The sequence below is a fragment of the Acomys minous genome (assembly GCF_964271855.1).
Source record: "Acomys minous genome assembly, chromosome: 6".
Taxonomy (NCBI): Eukaryota; Metazoa; Chordata; class Mammalia; order Rodentia; family Muridae; genus Acomys; species Acomys minous.
This window is the reverse complement of record NC_140487.1, coordinates 124059860-124087488: the sequence shown is the minus strand read 5'-3', so window position 1 is coordinate 124087488 and position 27629 is coordinate 124059860. Positions and strand designations below refer to the sequence as shown.

Here is a 27629-nt window from a genome sequence, read left to right as displayed (position 1 = left end):
ATGTAACTCCAGCTCTAACGGAGTTCACATGCTCTTCTGGTCTCCACAGGCCCTCTCACACACGACACACGGACACACACACACATAAATAATCTATCTTTAAAATTTGACATTTTGCCAGGATAGCCAGGGCTACACAGAGAAACCCTGTCTCAAAAAACAAATCAAATCAACCAACCAAACAACAAAAAAGACATTTTGGGGACTGGCAAAGTGGCTTAGTATATAAGAGGGCTCGCAGCTAAGCCTGACAGCCTGAGTTCTATCGCTAGGATCCCAAGAGTGGAAGGAGAAAACTACAAGTTGTTCTTTGGTTCTAAGTCAGCCCTATGTCATGCACACACCCCAAACATCCTGCACACACAAATAAGCAATATGTAAGAAAAACATTTTTAATAAAGATGGCTGTTTTAGTTTCATAAAAAGTTGCCAAATTCTGGTTTGGGATTAGGACAGAATTTCCAGCCATTTCTGAAAAGGCCCTAATCATACTTCTTTCACTTTGTGCTATGTATATATGTGAGGCTGTGTTCTCAATGTTGATATTATAAAATCTAAATATTGAATAACTCTGAAAACCTCCAAAGATGCTTAACATCCTGCATTATTAAATACTCAACCAAGATTTCTTTTATGTCAATCAACACACCCATGTCACTAGTATGCAAATGTATTTTCATGGCGAATAAATAGTAAAATTAGATGCCAAATCATCTTCAAATACATTTCTCTATGGTTTATGATCAGTATATATTTGATTTATACATCTATTTTATATATCCCTCTACCAAGGGCTACCTAAAAACCTCAGATGGAAAAAGGTTGGAAGGCGAGAACGAGAACATTCAAGAGGTTCTCTGTAGTCTCTTCTGTTTCCCAGAGAATTCTGACATGGCTGTTTAGTTATAGCCATTCCTGAAATGGAAGATACTTACAGAAATAAAGAGAACAAGGCTGAAATGCAGCAACATTACTCTTCCCCTACAGGAGAATGTGTTCTGAGGTTCCTTATGCTTTTGCCTGGGCAAACCTGCCTGAGCTCTGAGTACATAACTGGGTACAGGCCAGCTACTGTGCTCTCCTGTCCACCTTGAGGGACAGCTAGCTGGGCTAGACAAGAAGCTTCACTAACAGTCAGTCCTGCTGAAGAGCACACGTATTGGCAGTTTGATGTGTGTCTTGGCATAGAGAAGGTGGTGAGGTGCTGCCTAGGGTAGCAATAAAATGGCTGCACACTACCGTCCATAGCCATTGCCTCAGGCTCTACTGGCAGGACCTTCCTTGATCTTTTGCCTATGGAGGCAAAGCTTCTAATAGCTCCATTTTAGAGATGAGGAAATTATATGGTATCCCATGGTACCAAAACCTTGACTCATAGCTGGGGAGAAGGTGTGAAAGGTGACATACATAAACAGGGAGAGCCTAGAGACTGGGATGGGGGTACAGACTTTAAAAGCAAGGTATAGGCCAGGCCTGGTGCAGCATACCTGTAATCTCAGCACTCTGGGAGGCAGAGGCAAGTGGATCTCCGTGTCCGTGAGTTCAAGGCCAGCTTGCTCTATAGAACAAGTTCAGGACAGCCAAGGCTACATAAAGAAACCCTGTCTTGAAAAGCCAAAACCAACCAACCAAATAAACAAGCAAGGTACTGGTTGTTGCTCCTTTCTGTTTTAAGATTAAAGTATTTTTAAGGGTCTATATATGGGGGCTGGAGAGATGGCTCAGTGGTTAAGAGCACTGCCTGCTCTTCCAAAAGACCCAGATTCAATTCCCAGCACCACATGGCAGCTCACAACTATCTGTAACTCCAAGATCTGACACCCTCACACCAATGCACATAAATTAAAATTAAATAAAATGTTAAGAAAAAAAAGTCTATATGTGGGGGCAGTGGTGGTGCATGCCTTTAATTCCAGCACTTGGGAGGCAAAAAGCAGGCGGATCTCTGTGAGTTTGAGGCCAGCCTGATCTACAAAGTAAGACTAGGACAGCCAGGTCTACAGGAGAAACCCTGCCTCAAAAAACAAACAAACAAACAAGTCTATATATGGGCAAGTAAAGGTATCCTCTTGTCTCAGCTACTTGTACCTTGTTTGTCTTTTATGTAAAATTCCTGCCTCCTGTAACTAACTAAATAAATAAACGTTCTGAACATTAAATTGGACAGAGTTATAAGGTAATGGGAGAACAGGAGAAAAGTACGTCTTTGAGGATCGGGTATGCCTCTACCCTAGCTCACATGGATGCAGGGTTCCCTCCGAAATCATCACTTGCTCAGTCTGACCTGCGTCTCCAGCAGGGAGGAGAATACAAGAGACCTCCGCAACATTAGCCACTGGCTGAGAGCTTTCAAAATTAACTCCCTCTGGTGAATTTTAAATAGTGTATCACAGTCAGAAACTTGCTGTGACTTCTCCACTTGGTCCTCTTACATAACAGTTTAGAAAACACTGTAGGTATTGAAATGAGTCCCACTGTGAAAATGGCTTTCTCCTCTACCCTGTTTGCTGCACAGAACTTTATGTTAATAATGCATTGGTTCTCAGGGGACTGAAGAGCAGGCAGATCTGCAAGTAAGCAATCTCCAGTCACCCTCCTGACCACAGAGACAGACACAAAAGTGTGAGCCCTTCAGCCAGCCAGTAAGAAAACGCTATCCACTGCTCTCTGAAAGGTAGAAGCCAGGACAAAAACCATGTTAAATGAAACAAATGAGGGGTCTTGGGTTAGAACAGAGTATTGACCCCTTTCTAAAGGGTGCCCTGAGTCGTGCCAGCTCCTGTTCTACAGCTGCCCTGATAGCTCACGGGGTTCAGCATATAGTCCTCTGGTAATCAATTAACATCATCCCATATCTAAAATACATCCTTCTCTGAGAGTCACTACTATACTCCTCTAAGATGTATCATTTGCTTTTAGGTTTAAGCACTTACTATACTAATGAAAGGTGACCTGGTGAAGAGCCATTGTGGTAAAGCATAGCACCACAATGTGCCTAGGAAGATACCATTTTCTGTTCCCAGTTTAAATACACTCCATGGTTAGTGTTATCCCAATCCAGTTGAAAGTTTAATTAACTTAGAATTTCAGCATAACAAACTGATAGGAATCTTTTGGGACGGATGTGGTGGCACACAACTTTAATTCCAGCACTTGGAGGCAGAGGCAGGCAGATTTCTGAGTCTAAGGCCAGCCTGGTCTATACAGCTCCAGGACAGCCACAGTAAGACCCAGTGTCAAAAACCCAAAATAAATAAACACTACTTTTTTTTACTGGTTATTACAAAATCTCTACTTTATTTTATCTTTTACACTCACACTCTATTGAAAGATGGCAAAGTTCCAGAAACACTGAGGAACTGTAAAGGACCATGTAGGGGTCCCACATTTTTGTTGAAATATAAAAAATATTTTTAGGGCTGGAGAGATGGCTCAGAGGTTAAAGGCACTGATTGCTACTCCAGAGGCCCTGAGTTTAATTCCCAGCAACCACGTGGTGGCTCACAACCATCTATAATGAGATCTGATGCCCTCTACTGACCTTCTGCAGGTAGAGCACTGTATACATAATAATAAAACAAACGAAACAAAAAACTTCTAAAAATATTTTCTATAAATTCCACATAAAAGAAAACATCTAAATGATAATTCTTCAGAAATATCAAACTCATCTTCAAATGTTTCTAACTATCTAATAACACATTTTGGGTTTTATGGGTTCCTTGATTTTCTGTGTATCTGTGTTTTGCTTGGATGTGCCAGAAGAGCTCAGAAGAGGGTGTCGGACTCCCGAAACTGCAGTTACAAATGGTTATGAGGCACCACGTGGGTGCTGGAAACAGAACCCAGTCCTCTGCAACAGCCATTTCCCCAGGCCCTTCTCTCCATATGTTCCAAGTCAGATTTGAATGCACACTTTACTGAGAGAAATAAACACTGTCCACAATCTTGTGTCCTGACATGACGCTATATGGGCTAACGACATGGCAATCTCAAGCAATGGGATGAGGGCATGCATGACTGCGCTCCGAGACCACACGCTCAAAGCAGTCTAGCCCTGAGCCTAGAGAACTCGCTAGAGTGTCTCTGAGTCCATATGGCTCCTTCTGTGTTTATGTATATGTACATGTGTGTGTGTGTGCATACATACACATACACACACACACACACACACGGATGTGTATGTATATATATATATCCCGCTCTCCTGCCAAGACAAGGTTTCTCTGTGTACTCCTGGCTGTTTTGGAAGTCATTCTGTAAGATTAGGCTGAGCTCAGACTCAGGGACCAGCCTGTCTCTGCCCTGATGATGGGCCTGATATGGTGGTTTGAATGAGCAATGGCCCCACAGTCTTAAGTGTTTGAGCACTGGTTCCCTGGGTGGTGGTGCTCTTTGGGAAGAGGACAGAGCCTTGCGCCTCACTTCCAGTTTTCTCTCTGCTTTCTGCTTGCTCTAGCTGCCTGGTGCCATGCTTCCTGACCTCTCTCTTCCCTAAGTTGCTTTTGGCTATGGTATTTTATCACAGCAACAGAAAGGTAATAATACCAACAATAGTTTTTTTTTTCTTTTTCTTTTTCTTTTTTTTTGGTTTTTCGATACAGGGTTTCTCTGTGTAGCCTTGGTCATCCTGGACTCACTTTGTAGACCAGGCTGGCCTCAAACTCACAGCGATCCACCTGCCTCTGCCTCCCGAGTGCTGGGATTAAAGGCGTGCACCACCACACCCGGCCTTAATACCAACAATAGTAATAAAAGTTCAGCCACCATGTGCCAAGCAGTGGTGACACATGCCTTTAATCCCAGAACTGGTCACCAGGCCAGTCTGGTCTACAGAGAGAGTTCCAGGACACCCAGGGCTACACAGAGAAACCCTGTCTTGAAAACAAAACAACACCACCCCAACAAAAACAAACAAAAGTTCAGCACTCTGGAAGCATCAGGCTAGAGAGCAGGCCTGACAAATTTATCTCATCAGTTCCAGCTGTCATTTCCCAGCCTGGGAGTAAAGGAGCCTCAAAAGATTCTAAACTCACAGACCATGTGACTGGGTCCCATCACTTCTCACATCAGAGCTGCAGGACCACTCTCCTGAACTCTCCCTGCACAGAGACTGGGGGAAACATGTTTTCAATCCTGTTTTCAGTGCAGTTTTGTCTGTTTCTTACTGTTGTTAGGAATGGTTTGACTTTATTTGTTTTTTCAAGACAGGGCTTTTCTTTGTAGTCCTGGCTGTCCTGGACTCACTTTATAGAGCAAGCTGGCCTCAAACTCAAAGAAATCTGCCTCTGCCTCCTGAGTGCTGGGATTAAAGAAGTAGTGATTGGTTGGTTGTTTTTTGAGACAGGGTCTCTCTGTGTACTCTTGGGTGTCCGGGACTCCCTTTGTAGACCAGGCTGGCCTCAAACTCACAGAGCTCCACCTACCTATGCCTCCCAGAGTGCTGGGATTACAGGTGTGCGCCAATATGCCCAGTTTGGTTTGACTTCTTATATAGAGTACTACTAAAACTTTAACCTCGACTAGACCTGGCAGTATATACCTGTAATCCCAGCACTCGAGAGGCAGAGACAGAAGTTTAAAACAAAGAAAACAAACTAAAAACCTAGCTGGGTGTGGTGGCGCACGCCTTTAATCCCAGCACTCAGGAGGCTGAGGCAGGCGGACTGCTGTGAGTTTGAGGCCAGCCTAGTCTATAAAGGGAGTCTAGGACAGCCAAGGCTACACAGAGAAACCCTGTCTCGAAAAACCAAAAAAGAAAACAAAACAAAAAAATCCCCTAAAAACCCTTCAGTCTCAGTGTTAGTCAAGTATTGATTTAAACAAAGCAGGGATCTGCTCTCCCCTGGACAATGTGCATGCTCTGCTTTAAGGACATCACACATGGTACAGACTTGAAACAGGAGAGACACTGCTCAACATAAAGGGAAGGAGCGTCTTCAGGTGGTACAGCCCTGCATCTGATGACATGAGCAGGTGGTCCTCAACCTCTAGCCTAGTGCTTACATGAGTCACCTGGAGGTGGCCAGCAGTCCTTCTGGACTGACTGGCTTCACTCTGTCTTCCCATAGGCCTCCACTAAGTTTCTAAATACAACCAACAAAACCAAAGGATGCCTTATTTTCTCCAATCAAATCTACACGATCATTAGAGAATTCAAGCCATACCCTTCCACACACATACCAGATTCCCACTTAAGATAAAGAGTAAACTATTTCCTATTTCTGTGTATTAACCTACCCTTTCCCAGGCTGACTCTGCTGGTGAATGAAAATTACTGTATTTTCCACTCAAGGACCACATATCCAGTGGGAAAATGACCTCTTGTCAAATGATTTAAGTAGCAGCTGAGCCCTCCTGGCTACCTTTGCCTATGACTTTCTGAGTCAAATGACTGTGCTGAGCACACACCCAAGTCCTTTACTTCAGGCCCAGCAGAAAGTACTGCCACTGGGTAAGGCTGAGAAGGCATGCTTCAGCGCCCTGGCTCAGTCAAGTGAAAGGCTAGGTAAACAACCATCAACAGGTGCAGATTCTGCTGGCTAAATACATCTTGCCAAGTATTGGCTACACAGCTACATTCAAATTAAAAATAACCTGGCACTAACAGAAGAGCACAAACAATCATTCTCTCCCTGTGATATCATCCAAGAGTCTCCATATAAATGCTCCAGGAAGTGGCTGAGAAGCATGCTGTTAAATGTTCAGTTTTCACTAACAAAGTTGATTTCAGCTTAGAGCAAAGGGGGATAAAATAAAAAGAACTGTGGCTTTTCTGTTAAAATTTAAAGAAAAAAGGCATTTTTTAGTGAAGAAGCTCTTTGTAAAAACTTTAAATAAAACAATAAATAAAAACATGGGCATGGTGGCGCATGCCTGTATTGCCCGTACTTGGAGAAGCAGAGGCAGGTGGCTCTCTGAGTTCGAAGCCAGCCTGATGTACACAGTGAGTCCAGAACAACCAAGGCTACCTAGAGAAACCCTGTGTCAAAAAGTAAACAAAACAAAATATGGCCTGTGGATGAAGCCCTGGGTCCATTCAGCAGCAGCAGCAGCACAGGCTAGGGTTGTAAAGACTGAAGGATTAGAAGTTGATGGGTCTCCTTAGTTACATAGCAAATTTAAGAACAGCCTGAGCTACAGGAGGCTATATCTAAAAAATGTGTGTCTATAAATATTTACATTGTAAAATTATATTTATGTATAAATGTATTTATATTGCATATAAATATATACTATTTATATATTCTGTTTACTATGTTTTATATATACATATATATCTATCAGTGACTGGCAAATTGCAAGATACCCATAGCACCAAATGGTCACTGCCTCTCCCCTCCGCCCCAGGGTTTTTCTGTGCAACCTTGGCTGTCCTAGACTGTCTTTGTAGACCTGGCTGGCCTTGAACTCTGAGAAGACTGCCTGCCTCTGCTGCCCAGAGTACTGGGATTAAGCACATGCGCCTCTGCACCGGGCTGACCCAAATGGTCACCTTTATAGAGGTGAATAACCACAACCAGCACAACTACGGACAACAATAACACACATTCATACAGACATGTGATTTCAAATTAAATAAAGCACATATATAAGCATTACGACTCTCAACTTCCTGAATCAGTTCCCGGTAAGGAAGAGGGGTGTGGACTTCATTTTCCCATGGCATGGTATGGTATGATATATGAGCCTGGGCTCCTCTAGGAACTTAGTTTGGCTAAGGTATCACCTCCCAAAAGGAAGACGATCAGCTTTGCATGGTGCCTCACGTCCACAGCCCCAGACCCTGAGAGGCAGAGGCAGGCTGATTTCTGAGAGGTTGAATCCAGTCTGTCTGGTGTACACAGTACATTCCAGGGAAGCTACATGGTGAGACCATGACTCAAAGGAAAAACCAAACCCACAAAGCAAGCAAACAAAAAGATTAAGAGCCCAAAGGGAAGGAAAACCAATGTCTTTTTAGGGAATGCAGCACAGTGGTGCTAAGGAGCCCTTCTATCAAAGCCAGACCTCAGTCACCAGCAAGATTTCCTGTCAACTGTCCATCACAGGCACTCTGCTCTCTTTCTGTTCCCACGAATGACGACTAGTCCCTAAAGGGAGGCTCCCAGAGAGGAACCAATCACAAAGCTGCTCTGCTGGCTTTTGTCAGAACAACAGTGCTCCTGTAACACCGCACTTTTGCTGAAAACATTGGTATTGAGAGAGCAGGAACACAGCTGTGTATAAATTACATACAAAGAGATTAGCTCTATCTACTTATAAGGAATACAAACACATTAATAGTGTATTTGCATATACAGTTGGATTCACTGGGCTGCAAGCTGGGGTTCTTCTGCCCCCAACTCCCATTTGATCAGAATGTACCCAGAGATAATATGTTTTCACCTGTGCTGTGATGCTGGAGGGGTTTCTGAGATTATGAAGGAGATACTACAACAAGAGCTATGGAGTTTCATTTCTGCGAGAAAAATACATCTTGCTAGAGTAAATTTTAATCAGAAGGTAGTGATTAAGTCAGGAGTGGTGGGGCACCCATCACTCCTGGCACCTTGGAGGTGGAGGCGAGGTAACAGTGAGTTCAAGGCTAGCCTGGGTTGCTCTGTGAGAGACCATCTCAGAAGGGGAAAAGTGGAAGTTCTATGGGTGGGGGTAGCAAACAGCATAGGCAGAAGCAGAAAGTGGGAAGCCTGGGGGTGTTCAGAATGAACAAACAGAAGCTCTGTCTTTTACAACAGGCATCAGTACACATGTGTACACACAAGACAAAGACCCACGAAGATACCTGCTAAGAAAGCCAGAATCTTTGTCTCTTCTAACATGTTTTAAGAGAGTATTTTTGGGAAGCAGATTTAGCTTCATAGGAAAAATCAAGTAGAAAGTACAGAAATCTCCTACCTGTTCAACTAAGACTTAAAAAAAAAAAGACACACTTTTAAAAATTATTTACTTTTATTTTATGTGCATTGGTGCTGTGCCTGCATGTATGTCTGTGTGAGAGTGTCAGATCTTGGAGTTACACACAGTTGTGAGCTGCCATCTGGGGTGCTGGGAATTGAACTGTCGTCCACTGGAAGAGCATGCAGTGCTTTTAACCACTAAGCCATCTCTCCAGCCCCGACAATTAGGACTTTTAAAAAGCCTGTTTTGAAAAATAAGAAAAGAAAGCCGGTGGTGGTGGTGACACATGTAATCCCAATACTCTGGGGGGCAGAGGCAGGTGAATCTCAGTGAGTTCAAGGTCAGCCTGATCTTTAGAGTGAATTCTAGGACAGCCAGGGCTGACTGAAACCAACCAACCAACAAATCAAAAACATCAAAAAGAAAAAAAGAAAAAGAAAAGAAAAAAAGAAAAGGAATCAATATAGTTTTGTATTAAATCAAGAATGCACAGTTTTCCCTAAGGGCCGGGCCCAAGCTCCAGCTGGATGCTAGTAACATGCTACTAGCATTTCCCTGGCCTGGCCTGAGTCTCAACAAGTGTGCAGTTTTGAGTGTCTCATTTATCATGGAAAGTACTAACTTAACGTTTTTGAGTGTTAAGCCTGTAATCCAAGCACTCAGGAGGCAGAGGCAGGTGGATCGTTGTGAGTTCAAAGCTAGCCTGGTCTACAAAGTGACTCCAGGAAAGCCATGGCTACACAGAGAAACTCTGTCTAGAAAAACAAAAAAGAAAAAAAAAAATTTTTTTTTCGGTGTTTCTGGCCAGGACAGATGTAGAGTGGCACAGGCATTAACCCCAGCTCTCAGGAGACAGGGGCATGCTGATGTTTGTGAGTTCTAGGCTAGCCTGATCTACATAGTAAGTTCCAGGCCACCCAGGGCTACATGGTGACACTCTTGTCTTGAAGGGGAAAAAAAAAGTTCCAATAACATAGTCAAACAATAGGTAGACACAACATAACAAGGCCCTAATTTTATTCCTCTGTGTGTATGTGTGTGTGTATGTGTGTGAGAGAGAGAGAGAGAGAGAGAGAGAGAGAGAGAGAGAGAGACACAGACAGACAGACACAGAGACACAGAGACACAGAGATATCCTCCACATATCTTTCTATCTTTTCTCAATGTAGTCCCTATAAACTGGTAAAGAGAGAAAGAGAAAGGGAGGGGATCCATTTCTAGGGCTCAGTATACGGTGCTTACAGTTCCACCAATAAATCATCTCCCAATCTGGGCTCGGAAAAGCACTGGCCATGGTTTGATTGCTCCAGCCCCAGGTTGCCAGGCAACCAGCACAAGGGGGATGTCTGAGAAGAGCTGACAGATAGCCAAGTGGCTGAAACAACAGACTTCTCTCTGTCAAAAATGTGTTTCAGAGCACCACTTGCCCACCTCTGCTCTCTGCTAAACACGACATGACTGTAACATCAAATTCAAAAGGCCACTGTAATAAAAACACACTTCCTGCCCAATTACCAATTGTTAAAATGCTGTGGGGAGGCCCAGATCACACAGTGTACAGCAATAGAAATGTGATACTGTAAATGAGAGAAAGTCAGCAGCATTTGAGAAACCTCATCTGAATGCAGCTTTGTCAGTTCAAGTCTGGGCGCCTGGTGCTCAGAGGAAATCAGCTGCCCAAAAAAGCACCAGAAAGAAAACAATGACTGTTAGGTTGTTAAAGAAACAAATCAAACAGCTAAGTTGCAGGTGAAGGTCACAACAGCTTCATAAAAACCAAGAAACTGCACTGTTAACTGTGGCCTAGAGACAATGATGGTTTCCTCTCTCCAGTTGTAGATTGATGACCTCCTGGAAGCCGCACACGTTGATGGTTCCAAGAGAATTTCCAAATGCTTGGTTGTGAACTGGATTACCAGAGCTATTAGTATTCTTATGATAATGTTGATATAACCAGTCTGAGACACAAGAGTCTGTGGAAACATCTGGAGCACCTAGGGCCCGTGTCCAAAGCCAGCATGCTGTGCCAACAGCTGTAACAAGCACCACCTCAGGGCAGTGTCCTGCCATGAAGCCACAGCACTGAGCCTGACACCTTGGATATTTTGGAAACTATCTGTGGTATCTGGAAGAGCGGCAATTCTTAATCTGTTTTATGCCATAGACACTTTGGCATTCTGGCGAAGCCTAACCCTTCTAAAAACAGTTTGTGGCTGCCTAAACACATGAGACTTCAAAGGGAGCTAGAGATAATAACTAAAACATTGTTAAAATGTATTATTTTAATGTATTTAAGTGTTTGCTTGCATGTATGTGCATTGCATGTGTGCAGTTCCTGAGTACACCAGAAAAGAGTTATCATATACCCTAGAATTGGAGTTACAGGCTGTCATCAGCAGCATAGGGGAACTAGGAACTAAAGCCAGATCTTCTTGACAGTAGCCAGTTCTTTTCCCCAAGCCATCTCTCCTGCCCCCACCTAAACATTTAAAAAGCTGTGCTGGCACGAAATGCATGCTGTATTAACATTAAATAGCAGATCCAGCAGAGGGCGTGTTGTGCATTTTTTCCACAGGGTGAGTTCACAGCGTGGGCTTCAGAGAGCAAGGGCAGGAAGTGTTTCATCATCTGATGACCAGTGATGTCAGCTAGTTCATGCTGGGAGCAACCAGGACAGCCCACTCTATATTACCAGCCTACATCCTACCAGGCCTGCAGGACTCTCCTAGGGATCAGAATTGATGATTCAAATAGTTCTAAGGGAATTAATTCATTTCCAGACCCTCAACATTCCTAGGATTCATCTGTCAGAAGAGCAGTCTCTACCTTTCCTTCTCTCATCCATTCGTCTGCCCATCTATCTACTTCTATTTTTGAGACAGGGTTTCTCTGTGTAGCCTTGGCTGTCCTGTACTATGTAGCCCAGGCTGGCCTCGAACTCACAAAGCTCCCCCTGCCTCTACCTACCAAGTCCTGGGATTAAAAGAGTGTACAGCCACCATGGTCACCACCACTGCCAAAGGCTTTTTTCCTCCAATAATAAATCATCTCCCAATCTGGGCTTGGAAAAGCACTGGCTTTGGCTTGACTGCTTCAGCCCTAGGTTGCCAGGCAGCGTCACATATTCCTCTGTGCTGGCCTCTAGGGAACTTCCTACATTCTGGCTGACTTACGTCATTACAGCCTCACCTTCTTCTGTTGAAGCTGCTGTGTCTGGCAGAAACCTTTGTACTGACAGCTACTTAATGAATGTCTCTTCAACCAACAAGAAGGCTCAGTGGGTAAGATAGCCAGCGACAAGCCTGAAGACCTGAGTTCAATCCCCAGGACCCAGACGACAGAGGGAAACAACTAACTCCCAAAGGCTGTCTTCTGACTTCCATGTGCATGTCATGACACGTGCACACCATGCCAAACATTCATATGTTAAATAAATAAATAGAATTATAAATTCAAAAAAGTAACTGTCTCTTCAATGACATTTCCTGTCTCTGGACACCTGGAAGGGACCTACCTGTTGAATTGATACAGTTCCTTAGAGGATACACTTGGCCAACACTCACCTAAAGCAGTCCAAGGCATTGATTGCACCAGAAATCAGGGCTACTTCACTTTTGCTTTTTTGTACTTGCACTGAAGATACTTTTTAAGAAATCATACCCCTATGGAGGCTGTTTGCATGAGACAGAGGACACAATAGGGGGAAAGTGGTGGGGAGACAAGTTTCTTACTCTGAAGAAACCAGACCAAGGAATTACAGGACACCAGTGACAGGTCAGAGGGACAGGTCACCCCAGCAGGTCCTGGTTAGTTCAGGGACTGCTCTGAGACCCAAGGCCGGTCTGTCTGCCTGCCCCTGCCCCTGCCCCTGCCCCTGCCCCTGCCCCTGCCCCTGCCCCTCTCTCTCTCTCTCTCTCTCTCTCTCTCACACACACACACACACACACACACACTCAGAAGGCAGGCAGGTGGACACTGTGGCTCAGGCAATGTGATCCAATCTGATAAAAGCAGAAAAAAAAATGTTTTGTTTTTTTCCAACCTTAAGAAGGGATGAAAGAAATGTTCCTTTCAAAGAGGAAATGAATCATCCACACATTAAGCTCCTCTGTGTCTTTTTTTGTTTGTCCTAGGCTTTTCAGCCTTTTTGATAAAACATACTATACTGAGGAAGCTTCAAAGAAAATGAAACCATGGTGACAAAGGGAATCCTACCGACTAGAGTCCTATTTTGAGTTCAGCCACACTTTTCTCAGCTTTCTCTCCTGTCCACAGGGCATCATCACCCACTGCAAAAGTCTTTCCCCAATCTAATAAGTCATGAGAGGAAAAAAAAGCTCACCAGTTATTTCCATCTCCATGTTAAGACAATGTCTATCACACAGCAGAGAGCTGACCTCTGCTAGGTGAGTAGGCAAACAAATGATAGGCCTAGCCTCAGCATCTTAAGTATTAGGTGTGCCTACCCATTCGCCAAACCCTGCCTCTTTACAACTTTCATACACCTTTAACCCCACATGTTCAGTGTTTAGCTTAGTTAGGAAGGCCTGTAGCAAACTGGTCATGCTGCAGTCTGCACAGTATCTCATAAGCAACAGCACTGGCTAGGTCCCTGTCAAGGGGACCTAAGCTGATGACCAACTGCACACATTTCCCTTCTTATCTTTTTTCCCAATGCAGTTCAAACCACTCTTATTCTGAGAAAGAGACAGCACTGCAGCACGTCTCTCTAAGTGTCATGCCACATGCTCAGAGCACCACCTCTTGCTGTCATCACTCCATGATGCCTCCTGTATGGTCCCTCCTGCTTTCTTCCCTAGTTCTTTTCTGCTGGAGCTGTACCTTAGCACCCTTAGACTCTCCAGGGCAAGGCTCACGTAGAAGGTCCTCCAGTGACTCGAGGGCAACCCATGTTGAGAGTAAGGTATGAACTGACATTTTTCGACACCCTTCTCAATTATCATGCTTCTTACCCAGTCCAGTGGTTTCCAGGATCACAGCACCACACTGGCCAGACTCCGGATCTGGCTGGTCTTCAGTGTAGTTGGGCCACTTAAGTTTCTCCCAGTGACTGCACTGTGTGGCCTCAGAGCCCTTTTAACCCTCTTGGGCTCCCAAGCTGTTAGCCAGGCTGATCCTCAGAGGCAGGCTCAATTCTGCCACCTTGACACTCAAAGACAGACACAGACTTCTCAGGACTGCATGGCAGAACTGGCCATCTTTGCTGTCCCTAACCCATAAGGAGCACTGAAACTGGGCAGCCTACCAGCAGCCTGTTCCACTCCTCATGGCTCACTGTTCTTCCATTAGCTGGGCGCCTATGCTGCATGGGGAAATCCTATTTGTTCCACAAGGTTCCCTCAAATTTCCCCTCCTTTACACATCTCTCCCTGCTGCTGGCTATCCACTCCTCACCCCTGGGGACTCAGAGCAGTGTCAGGAACAGCGGAGGCACACAGAGAAGTTTAAACTATGTTGCTGTCATGCATTTATGTTCATTGCAAAAGTCTGTCAAAGACACCAAAGAAGGGTGGAGCTGCCTGCACACTGCTAAGCCAACTACAAGATTAGCAGAGACTCTGGCTGAAGCCTTAACAGTGTATCTATTTAAAATTAGCGCTGTGTGTCCCCCAAACCCCCCCTTTTTTTGAAACAAGGTTTCTCTGTGTTGCCAAGGTTGTTTTGGAAGTCACTCTGAAGCCAGGCCGGCCTCTGTGCTGGGATTAAAGGCATGCACCCCCATGCCCAGCTTGTACCCTCCTTTTAAAATAAAGGAATCAATGTGGTGGTTGGTTTTTTGGTTTTTTTGTTTTTGTTTTTTTTTAACCTTTTGGTTTTTGTCTTTTTTTTAGACGGAGTCTCTCTATTATGCAGCTCTGGCTGTCTGGAACTCAATATATGGACCAGGCTGGCCTCAAAAATCAGAGAGATCTACCTGCCTCTCTGTGTAGCCCTGGCTGTCCTGGAACTCTCTTTGTAGACGAGACTGGCCTAGAACTCACAGAGATCTGCCAAGTGCCCTTTTCAAAAAAACTTAGGTCAATTAATTAAATTTTTTTCAAGAGACTAGAACTAACAGTGATGGGAATAGAAGATACAACACAGAACTGTGAAGGTGACTGTAATAAAGAATGCTTCAAGAGAGCTGGAGAGATGGCTCAGAGGTTAAGAGCACTGCCTGCTCTTCTAAAGGTCCTGAGTTCAATTCCCAGCAACCACATGGTGGCTCACAACCATCTGTAATGAGAGCTGGTGTTCTCTTCTGGCATGCAGGCATACATGCAGACAAAACACTGTATACTTAATAAAAAAAAATTTTTTTTTAATGGTAGAGGCAGTCCTTTAATGGCTGGGGCACAAGATGACAGAGCTTTCATCTAGGAGGCGCAAGAACTGAAAGCCAGAATGTCATGTAACAATAATCAGGAGATAGCACAGGTGGAGAAGGGCTGGGCACTCCACCATTCAGCTCTGGTGAGCTCTCTGCCATGCCCTGCTGCCAGGATCTGGTACAGACTAGCTCAGGCATGGACTATGAGCCAAAGTCCAGAGGCAAGAGCCCACATGACAGCATGGAAGGAAATCATGTGTAGCTGTCGATGAGGCAATCCCACATGCTGGTGGCAATGGTTCTAGGCTTGGCTTCGTTTAGCTTGAAGATGCTCCACCACTGATAGACAGCTCTCTGCTGGCTGTGTGCAGACCACAGAAAGCACACTACCATGCTAGCAGCCAGCACCTCACTCCCTTGCTTCACAAGAAGTATGGAACATTTCATGAATTTGCTTCAAGAGGCTGGGTGGTGGTGGCACACGCCTTTAATCCCAGCACTCAGGGGGCAGAGGCAGGTGGATATCTGTGAGCTCCAGGCCAGCCCGGTCTACAGAATGAGCTCCAGGACAGTCACGGCTACACAGAGAAGCTGTCTGAAAACAAAACAACCTTCAAGAACACCTGGCAAAACTTCATACAGTGCAGGTGTGAAAGCACAGCGGCATGCAGCCCAGTGTAAGGTGAAGAGCAGCGACTCCCGTGCATAGTGCTTTAAGGCAAATCTAAAGTTAGTTACCCAGAAACACACAAAGATAACCAAGTGTAGGAGTGAGGCCCCTTGCACAGGCGCAGCCTACTCAGCCTGGAGTGCACCAGTGCCCATTGAGCATGGAGCAGTGCGGAGGAGGCACAGGAAGGCTAATGCTTGGCCTTCTTGAGATGTCGGGATTGCATAGCCCAGTGTGACCAAGAGGCAGCAAATGCAAGTGGATCCCTGGAATGTTTGACAGGAACTTAAAAGTGAAGGGAAGATTATTACGTTGCAGCTAAAATCAAAGTTCCTCAGGCAGACAACCAAACAATGTCAGGCTGCTCTGGAGGTCATGAAGTTTGAAGTAACCTCAGAACTGAGAAGGAAGCTGGGCTGCTTCACAGGGTGATCTGAAAACAACCTTAAGTTCCGTGCTGCTGAAGGACTGGGACTTCAGTTCCATTGCCTGGACTGACTAGGAGGATCCTAGAAGTTCAGAGTCCACTCTAGTCTCTCCGTGGGATGTGAGCAGCTTTGCCTGAGCACAGCCAGTGTCCAATTCTCCTGCAGCACAGGGCCAGTCAGCAGATACTGGTGTCTTCCACATATAAAGTCCATTCCATTTTAGACTGTCAGATAGGCTAGAGGTCTAGGTCAGTTGGCTTTCCAAGCCTACGCTTATAACAGCCTTGCTAAATTCATGTTTAAAATTCCTCTTTGAAAACTGGGTAACAGGGCTGGAGAGATGGCTCAGTGGTAAAGAACATTGGCTGGGCCGGAGGTGATGGCGCACTCCTGTAATCCCAGCACTAGGGAGGCAGAGGCAGGTGGATCTCTGTGAGTTTGAGGTCAGCCTGGTCTATAAAGTGAGTCCAGGACAGCTAAGGCTACAGAGAAAAACCCTGTCTTGAAAAACAAAAAATAAAAATAAAAAAGAACATTGGCTGGTCTTCCATAGGACCAGGTTTCAATTCCCAGCACCTGCATGGTAGGTAGCTCACACCTGTGTGTAACTCCAGGCTCCAACACCGTCACACAGACATACATGCAAGCCAATGTACTGAAAATAAATAAATAAATTTTAGAAGAAAGGAAGAAAGGAAACGAGCAAGCAAGCAAGCAAGCAAACCAACAAGAAAAATGGATAACCAAGCCTGCTTAGCAGTTAAGGCCCTGGATGGCATATTTTGGCTGTTTGGAGAGAGCAGACTAGTAATGCTTAAAGCTGGCATAGATTTTAATTTTAAAGTCTGCTACCCAGACGCTAGCTAAGAGCTGCAGAGAAGAACACAGAGTGGGGTTTGCCCACAGTGCAGCCTCCACCACGGTGCACTGTTCCTTCCCTTCCCCACAGCTCACAGGATGCCTGGCACTGTGGATGAGAAAGACTAGAAAAATTACAATATACTTGTATTTGTAAGTACATACTCTAGTTTCATTTTAAAATGTGTTTATCTTAATATGTCTGTCTGTCTGTCTGCATGAGTTTATGTGTACCATGTGTGTAGGTGCCTGTGTTTTAAAATTATTAACAGGAGGGGGAATGCAGGCCACAGCACACATGTGAAGGTCAAAGAAACTCTGTGGAGTTGGTTCTCTCCAGCCACCTTTATATGGGTTTCAGGGGTTGCCAGCTTGTGTGACAAGTGCCTTTACCTGCTAAGACACCCTGCTGACCCCTACACTTGTTATTATAAGACAAGGTTTCACTAGGTTGCTAAAACTGGCTTGAACTAACTGGGTAGCCTAGGCCATCCCTGAATTTGTTATCCTCCTATCTCAACTCCCCAGGTAGCTGGGCCACAAACTAACAGTCTTCTTGCTGGTACCTCCCACCTGACCTCAATACTAGCTTCTAGGGGGGAAAGAGCATGGCTGGTCCATTCACATTCTCCACAGAGCTAAGCTTGCCTTGGATTTATCAAGTGGCCTCAGAGCAGGACCTAGGTACCCTGGGTAGTGGCCACAGAGCTGCGTACCTAAGGCATTCATTCTGTTTGCAGAACAGTAGTCTTGCAAGGCAGATGGCACCCACTTCACTCGTTCTACCTTTCCCTTCCTCATAGTTCTCTGGCCTGTTGACTTAATGCTGTTCTAGTTTTCACCGCCAAGATTAACACTATAGAACAACCCTTTGCAAAGTAAGCAAACACTCAGTGTTAGAAGGCACACGGGAGTCAGATGAACAGCCTGTCAGTCGGCGAGGTCAGGCTAACCTGGGCTACTGCTGCAAAGCTCCTTCTTACTACCTTACTAAGCCTGGATGACACCGGCCACGGGTAGGACTGCTGCGTGTGCAGTGCTGGGAACTGAATGTAGGGACACACATATGCCAGTCAGGTGCTGTGCCACTGACCTGCATTTCTACGACACCCTTCCCCACTGCACACACACTTTGGCCTGTGGTGGGTGCCAGCAGCAGAGGAGCCTCGCCTGACAGCCACTCCGTGGAAGGAACCTGGGGTTCTGCGGGAGCTTCTTCTATGTGATCCAGTAAAACGTTTTCTGATTATTACTAGCCTTGTCCCCTGTGCCAGGCTCGGTTCTGGCACAGAGAGCATTAAACTATAGCCATTAGACCTCATCGCTGAGCATGGAGATACCTGAATAGGCACTGCCATTATGGCCCAGTGGGCAAAGCTGACCCACCACCAGGAGCAAAGGGCTGGATAACCTCCAGGTACTCAGTCCTCAGGGCGGTGCTGGGGAGAGAAGAACAAAGTGCTGCTAGGGAACTAACCCTGGCCAGCACCCTAACTACTGCAGCGAGCACTAGTGCTCTGGGTCAGTGGACACAGCAGAGTGTAGCGGTGCAAACTTTTAATCCCAGAACTATAGAGGCAAAGGCAGGGAGAGATCTCTGAGTTCAGTGATAGCTTGGGCCTCATAGTGAGTTCTAAGCCAGCCAGCGCTACATAGTGAAACTCTGTTGTCAACAAACAAACACAACAACAACAAAAGCCAGTAGACACCGAGACTAGCCAACTTTGTCAAACAACAGTATTACAGAGAGTCTTTTCCTGAATAGACTCTCAAAGCTAGCACTGGAGCAATGGAGGAAGTTTGTTTTTGTTTTTTTTTAAACCCTTTCTCTTTCCAGTAGGTGATACAATTCAGAGTATTAGCATGATAATCCTACTTCCAACTCTATTATCTACCATGCTCAGCATTTGTTCCAAGTAAAAGCTACTCCACGGCAGCAGGGCAGTTCACCCCTTTCCTTCTCAGGTATGTTTCTTATGCCTGACTATTAAGGCAAACAGTTTCTTGACAAATGTGGGATTCAGAGTAAACACAGGTAGTAAACACTGTGTACTCTGGTTATAAAACCAAAAATGCTTCCGACTCCACCCACTGAGCTGGTGGAGTCAGAAGAGGCTGACTCAGAAACCACAGAAACACAGAAGGGACAAAGCAGGGAGGGACAAGGCAGGAGGAAGCAAAACAGCTCACAGAACTGCCTACTTGCTCAGTAAAAGGAGTGGAATTCAGTGGGGGCAGGATGGAGCTTCACTATGCCACAGCCTACTTACTTGAGTCTCTTCCCAGGGCTGTTCTGCTATTTCTGCACCGGAGCACTGTAAGGTGAGCTTTCACCTGCAGGCCAAGGACCCTCACTCGGACTTCCCATCTAGGGTAGGGCACCCAGATGACCATGTCATTACAGCACAGTGAGCATGGTTTAAACACACAGGGGAAGCCTAGGACCAGACAGCCTCCAGATAGGACTCTCCCAAGAAGACCGGACCACTGTATTCTGTTGCTCTGGTCCAGATAGTTCTTCTCCTATGTATTTGAAAGGCTAGTTCTCAATTTTTTAAAGGTCTTTACTCAAAAGTGGCATTATATAAACTCATATAGTTTAATGTGCTGTCTATGGCCTGAACATATAAAACCGTGGCTGCTTGGCTAAATTTAAACCAGTAAGCCCAACTCAGAAGCAAATAAGCCTTGCAAGCCCCTGGCAATCATGGGGCTACCCTGACCATTACCTATGTCTACAAGAGAGACCTTAGATATCAGAAAGAGGGATCCAGGAGACAGGAGCTGGCTCTGAGTGAGTCCATCCTCTCAGGGCAGAGTTGCTGTTTTCTTCCTCCTTTCTCCCAGTTAGGAGACTAAAATGTCTCAACGGTGAAAAGAGTAAGGCTCTGATGTTGATATATATAGAATGTTCCAACACACATTAAAACTGACTCTGTTCTGTTGCTAAGAAACTGAAGAAAAGGGTTTCCATCCTCTTCATTTATAAAATACCTACGTTGTCTACGGGAGACCTGCATACAATCTCTTAAGCCCCTTCGTGTCTTGTTCTCATTTTTAAAATGAACAGAGGAAGATGACTGAGTGGTGAGAAGTGAATGCTATCTCTATTTTTTTCCATGCCCTTGAAAATGAGATGGAAAACGTGGTTTCAACAGCCCATTGCCCTAGTATTTATGAATCTTTCAAGCTGAAGACATCCCCATTGTCCCTCTCAAGCAAAAATGGAAATTTCTCAATAAAAAATAATCTTTGATTTAAAATTATTATCCTGAACTACAAGGAACAATCCAGGGCATGCTTATATGCATTGTGGGGCTACTTTTTCCCATCTCAGCTCTGCTCTGCTTAGCTCCAGGTGTCCAGGTGTGTACACACACACACACACACACACACACACACACACACACACACACACACACACACAGAGCCTGGGATGATGACATTGCATATTGATGGCTTTAAAAAAAAAACAGGTAAAAAAAATATAGCTAGGAGATAATGAGTTTTAGAAGACATTATCAATAACAGAAAATGAAAATGACTTATGACCTACAAATGAAAAGGAAAAAAAACAAAAAACAAACCCCACATCTTTGGTCACACTATAACAAGGAAGCTTGGATGTAATAAGGGTGTGTATGTGAAAGGCAAAGTCACAGCTGAATCTGTAGATCTAACACAGAAGCAACTTAAACTGACGTAAGTACTAAAATAGAATTTAAAAGACCTCCTTCTAACGCTTGTCCTATTTCATTTACTGAAGAATTTAAAAAATATTTCTCCTTATAGCTTGCTAAACAGTAGAATCTTTTTGGAAACTAATCGACAGTACTGATTGCCTTCCACCATCTTCCTGTATACATAACTGATTTTTAATTCAGTCTCATTTCCAAAAGGACTTGACAATAAACTCTATCCACACTATCGACTTCTGTAAACAAGGGTTTGGGTTCAAAGGCTGAAGAGAGTTAATCACAGGAAACAGTCCAATTTTACTGATAGTTGAACTATTAGGCAAATCTTACCTTCATCTAGACTTTCTTAAGTCGATAAGATCTGAATTGACCTTGGGTCACTAACAGCCCTCACCTGGCTGAGCAGTCAGAGCTGATCTCATCAGTAAATGATGGTCAGTTTCATCTCTGTTTCCTGCTCACAGCGCAGCACCTGACTGCTGGCTAGAACCATAACCAACTTAAAGCTGGGTGTAGCACCACCACCTGAAACACCACACAGGACCTGAGAGTCTGAGGCAAGAGGACTGCCATTTCTAGGTGGGTCAGAGATACATAGTGTGACCATGTCCAAAAAAAAGAAAAAGAAAAAAGAAAACAAACAAACAAAATGGGATGAAAGAAACAGCACTGATTTAGTTGAAAATTGGAGAAAGAGTAGTTTGTTTTAATTTTATTTTATGTACATTGGTGTGAGGGTGTCAGAGCCATTGGAACTGGAATTACAGACAGTTGTGAGCTGCCATGTGGGTGCTGGAAATTGAACCCAGGTCCTTTGGAAGAGCAGACAGTGCTCTTAACCACTGAGCCATCTCTCCAGGCCCCAGGAGAAAGAGTAGTTAACATAGAGAAAAACCTGCATGGTCCATTCTACAGTCCTTTAAACAGATTACCATGTAATGCCACTAAACCTGATAAGCCTGTGCTTGAGGCTACTGCAGCTTTTCCATATGAAAGAATTAATTTTTCAGCTTTAAATGTTGGTCTGGATGCACGGCTCAGCTATAACAAGAACACTTCTTGTTCCTTCAGGGGCCTGGATTCCGGTTCCCAGCGCCCACACGGTGGCTCACAACTGATACCAACTCCAGCTCCAGGGTGACCAAATTCTTCCGGCCTCTTCTGACAGTGGTCCTCATAACCATACACACCTACATACATTCTTTTTTTCTAATCAGCTGGGTATGGCAGTGCTTGCTTGTCTTTAATCTCAGCACTCAGGAGACAGAGGCAGGAGGATCTCTGTGAGTTCCAGGCCAGCCAGAGCTTCATAGTCTCAAACAAAACAAAACAAAAACCTTGTCATAATTTCAAGTCAGGCTTGATCATGCATGCTTGAAATCATATATTTAGAAGGCCAAGGCAAGAAGACTGCTGAGTTCAGAGTAAATGGGAGTTACACAGCATGAACCAATCTCAAAAAAAACAAAAACTTAGAATTCCAGTACTATATGGTTCAATTTATATGCACACAACTCTAAGCATATAACTACAATATATTTACATAAAAAAAAGATCCAATAGGCAGGTTTTAATAATATTCTAACCATAGGGGAATGGCATATATTTAAAATAATAAACTAATAGATCATCTTAAGTGACAGATAGGATGGCTATCACCATTTTCATTCACATCACTCTGTAAAATCACCAACTTAAATAAATACCATACACTATGTTATGGGTGTAAAATCTTAACATCAAACACCAGGACTATGGGATGTGAAATCAGTGTAGGCTGACAACAGGTGGCGGGAGCCTTCCTCTGGGGGGCCGCTGTCACTGTCCCCTCCTCTGCCTTCACCTCCACAAACCTCAGCTGGTTTTGGACCTTAACTCTGATTCTGTTGTGAATTACATTTTCTTCTGCTGCCACATGAACAGTATATAAAATTCATTGTATTTTTGCCCCACTAAGCAGCTCTGTCTTCTGGCACATGCCAACGCCTGGCTGGACAAAATGAACATTGCAAAGGGGCATAACAAAGCATCTGAAGATGCTGCTGGGGAAAACCTTATAGTGTTTGGATTCTGTAACTAGGTAATTCCTTGGCCAGCTGTACTGCTCACTGGACTACAAACACTCAGGAAATTAGTTTGTTGTGTCACATAAATTTTGAAAGGTTGCTATTAATGTTTATCTATGATAAACTGAATTTTGAATGAAAAGAAGAGTTAGATGTTTTTAAGTTTATGAACTTGTGAATGAATCCACACACATGACCACCTTGGGTTAAAAATTTCAGAGCTCATTTGTATCACTGAGGATGTTTATCTCAATGCATTACAACAAAACTGATATAAAATATTTAATGGAGCCAGGCACTGGTGGCACACTCTTAATCCCAGCACTCGGGAGGCAGAAGTAGGTGGATCACTGCGAATTCAAGGCCAGCCTGGTCTACAAAGTGAGTGCAGGACAGCCAAGGCTACACACAGAAACCCTGTCTCGGAAAATAAAACAAACAAACAAACAAAAAGTAAAATATTTAATGGGAAGCATATTTCACAGTAAAAGCTACAATTACCAAAGATGAGATGGAATCACCTTGCTGTAATATTGTAAACAACGAAATCTTCACCTTGAGTGACATTTTTTGCTGAAAGACAACTCAACATGAAAACAAAACAAAACACAAATGCAGCCAACAGGCAGCAAGGCTGAGTGCACAGCTTGGTGGAGCACCAATTGTATAACCTTGCCAGCCAGGCCAAACTCCACAAGGGAAATGCAGGCCTAGCATTTTAACAAGAATTCAATTAGCACCCCAGTATTTCCATAATCAACAGCTGAATGTTAATTAGGAGGATCGCAGCAGGCAGCAATGGCAGCCCAGCACAGTAAGCAGCAGCACAGCCCCATGAGGCCACCAGTGGCTTGCATGAATAGATAGACAGAATTAGTAACTACCAAAGCAGGGAAGGGTGACTTCATCTGCTCCAATCGGGTGCAGTTCAGACTGGGGCCACTGTGTTATATTTAAATGTGTTCACCATGTTTAGTTAAAAACCCAATAACCCAGGATATGTGTTTTTATTTTAGCACCCTGATTTGTTTTTATTTCCTGCTTCTCTTCATAACTAATTTCTATCAATTTGGATGACTTCTTGAAAAAAAAAAAATAATGCTTTTACTCATAATGTATGTGAAATTGGTTAATCAACAATGTAACCCTCACAGGCAGCAGCATCCAGCCATTTACTTTGGCTCGTCCTGTTAGTATACAGGATGAGTCATGAATTCACTAAGCACTCTTTCCAAAGCTGCTTTTCTGATCTGACCCATGAACGCAGAATTTGTTTGTACTAATAGTTTGGGATTTGGCAAAAACTAGCTGTGCTTGCTAGTTTTATTTTTTGGATTTTCAAGACAGGGTCTCTCTGTGTACCCCTAGCTATCCTGGACTCACATTGCAGAGCCTGGCATACACATAAAGACCTGTCTCAATGAAACAAAAATAAAAACAAGCAAAAAAAAAGGGGGTGGGAGAAAATAGAAGGTACAGATCATAAGAAGGAACAATGGCTGTAAAGCAGGCAGAGGACTGAGCTCAGCGAGGTAGTTAAGGTCTACACCAGTTCATGTTGTGCTGACCCTCAACCATAAAATTATTTTGTTGCTACTTCGTAACTACTTTGCTACTGTTGCAAATCATAATATAAATATCTGATATGAGGACGCTCCCCCCCCCAAGGGGTTTCCATCCACAGGATGAGAACCACTGTTCTACACTAAGAGGAACAGAAGTTGGATTCTTCAGGGAGCAGCTGCTTGCCAAAGTGAGGAAATTCACGTCACCTTTCAGGTTCAGTAGGGGAAGCCTCACCTCAGCACTCAGAAACATTTTGTGGGGGTCACTTAGGTACATCAGATACTGAGTGTTATGATCAAAATTAACATGCTGGGAACAGCAAAGCAGAAATGGCAAGAATGTTCCAAGTATATGGAACACCATGAGAGAAAAACAAAAGGCCGTAGGCCTGTGCACCTCGCTCAGCTAGGAAACACTGATGTGGTTGATGCCTGTGACTCACAGGGTAAGATAACGTGGTGACCTCAACACCTGGTGCTCTCACAGCCAAGGGCAGTCTAAGGCAAAGAGAGACTTCGCTGCCACCACCGCTCAGCCACTCAAAGACCTGATCTAAATGCACCAGAAGCTTCCTTCAACCTGTCAGTCATCTCATCACTTCCTCTCAGTCACTGTCCAGGTTTGAGGTTTCAGAAAGCAAAGCTTAGCTTTCACAAACAAGGGAACCATTTGATCCCTAAGCTCTGCAAGGGCTGGGTGACTGCCAAAACATTTCTCAAACAAGAAGCAAACCTGATAAAAATAAGCCCAAACCAACATGTGCTTGACAGTTAAGGATCATTATCCCACACCAGAAATGTTCACCATGTTGGAAGCCTCTTTAGTTTTTCAAAACGAAGCTGGATTCTTTCTGATGCCCAAAGCTTCTCATCCCCCACCCTCCTGGCTCAAGATCCAGGAGCAGCCAAGGCAGCGTGAGAGGTGTTGCAGGGAAAGGAAACTGGCTTCTCTCAGGCAGAGGAGAGGACTCTGTGTTAAGTACTCTAAAAACTGCAGAGGGAATCAAAGGTCAGGAGAGCAAGGAGAGGGGAGTCGGGGCTGCAGCAGTAAGGGACAGCAGGGTGATAGCAACAACTGGAGGAGGTGGGGGAAGGTGAGGGAATCCCCAAAAAAGGCAGGGTGAAAGAAGGGAGAGTGGTGCTCGGAGAGCAGGAGTGACCAGATGCAGCCTGCATGGCAGGATGACAGCTCCAGATGAGGGATTTCTCAGTGTGGGGTTTGCAAAGTTTTCACCCTTTCTTCCCTGTACCTTCCTCTATAAGGGCTTTTGAATAACTGAAAATCCATCTCTTTCCTATAAAAACAGGCTTATAGTGAAAGACTATCAGTGTGACTTCTTAAAACAACTCAGTTTCTTGTTTGTTTGTTGCCTTAGCTGTCACCTGAACATAAAACCCCGAGGCTCTGCCTTCCTTACACATGGCCCTCACCCTGCAGCCCACTGTGGAGCAGATGACAACATCTAACCAGTCCTACAGGCCATGCTCACACTGTCCTTGGGAGCCACCTCCTCGCTGTGCCCCAGTCACAACCCTGTATGTTTCTTGTACACACCATTCATAGTTTTCACCAAAGCGCCTAGAAGTCTTTCCTCCATGAAGTCCTTCAAAAAGGCTCCCTTTTCACCGCACAGAGGTCTTCCTGCCCCAGTTACTTAAGGCAGAGCCCTGCCCAGCTGTCCCCACCTTCATCCTACTGTTTCCCAGGCACTTCCTACCACTCACACTGAGTGCCGATGTTTTTTCCCCTCTTAGGACTCCAAGACCTCATGCTCTTTTTTTTTTGTTTTGTTTTGTTTTGTTTTTTGAGACAGGGTTTCTCTGTGTAGCCTTGGCTGTCCAGGACTCGCTTTGTAGACCAGGCTGGCCTCGAACTCACAGCGATCCGCCTGCCTCTGCCTCCCGAGTGCTGGAATTAAAGGCGTGTGCCACCACGCCCGGCTTAAGACTTCATGCTCTTAACATTGCTCCTAGCACAGGACCTGGCACATAGCAGGCCTGCCATTAAACACTGTTGCATGAATTAAAGTGAGAAGTATCAAAAAAGCACTTTAAAATCCTTTTACTTAGCATGCTTTACAATAGAATCGAGGAGCTTCCCACCAACTCTGTGTTGCATTTGACCTCAAGGGCAAAAGTCAAGCAGTCACTGTCATATTGCAAAGGCACAGAAAACCTGTTGGCTGTTTACAGCGACACCTTTTAAAAGTCACTAGTGGGGGATGTGGCTTCTTGAGATCTGTGGGATGGAACCGTAGGACTGCACATCTGTGTCTGTTGGCACTTTCCCTTCCCATCTCCACTAGTGTTCAGTAAGGGTATACTTTGGAGCAACAGCTTTCAGTGGCTTGAGGTCCTATGAGCCCACAAAATAAATTCAAGTCACCAACACTTTTCCAGGGTCTAAAATAGGGAAGTGTCACACATTACTCTGCACCAAAAAGAAACTCACACCAACCTTCTTTAGGAGTAACTGTTAAACGCAGAAAAATCTTTCCTATCACCTATGGATTCTAATGCTACTAAAATCAAATCAAGTCTTTCCTTCAGCTCCTCCCTTATATGTGTGATACATTACAGGCACCTTTCAAAGACAGCGGAGAAGGACACAGGCGGTCCTATTCTGTTTTATTACCTTGAGACAGGGTTTCTCACTGAACTTAGAGGAATGCTGTCAAGCAGCAAGTGTGAGCAATCCTCCTGTCACTGCTTCCCACAACTTTAGAGTTATAGGTGCACATGCAATCATACTCAGAATTAAAAAAAAAAAAAAAAGGTACCAGGGATCTGAAGTCAGTCCTCATGCTTGTATAGGGAGGGTTCTTCCCAGCATAGCTCTTCCCTTTTACTGGACGAATACCATGGACAGTCTGTCTTCTCGTGGGGAACAGGGAGGCTGCATACAGAAGAACCACCCCAAAGTCCCAGAACACAAAGCACACACAGGTCCATGCTCACCACTTCATCCTCTGTCCAGCATTTCTCGATCAGCTTGGGCACAGGCTTCTTTACCAGGCGCTGCAGGGCTTTGCCAGCATCATAACTGCTTTCATGTAGCTGAGGTGACAATGATCTTAGTTAGTTAACTGTACCACAAACACATGGAAGCAAA

The 27629-nt window shown here is 44.6% G+C and overlaps 1 protein-coding gene across 5 annotated transcripts in view; it reads right to left on the bottom strand.

Annotated features, from left to right (window-relative positions):
* Positions 1 to 27629, bottom strand: part of RERE (arginine-glutamic acid dipeptide repeats) — a 337601-nt gene that overhangs the window by 51733 nt on the left and 258239 nt on the right. For all 5 annotated transcript variants that reach the window (XM_084786701.1, XM_084786704.1, XM_084786703.1 and 2 more), the window contains one exon: positions 27476 to 27574. In XM_084786701.1, the coding sequence (XP_084642827.1) occupies positions 27476 to 27574 (99 nt within the window). The remainder of the gene's footprint in view (positions 1 to 27475; positions 27575 to 27629) is intronic.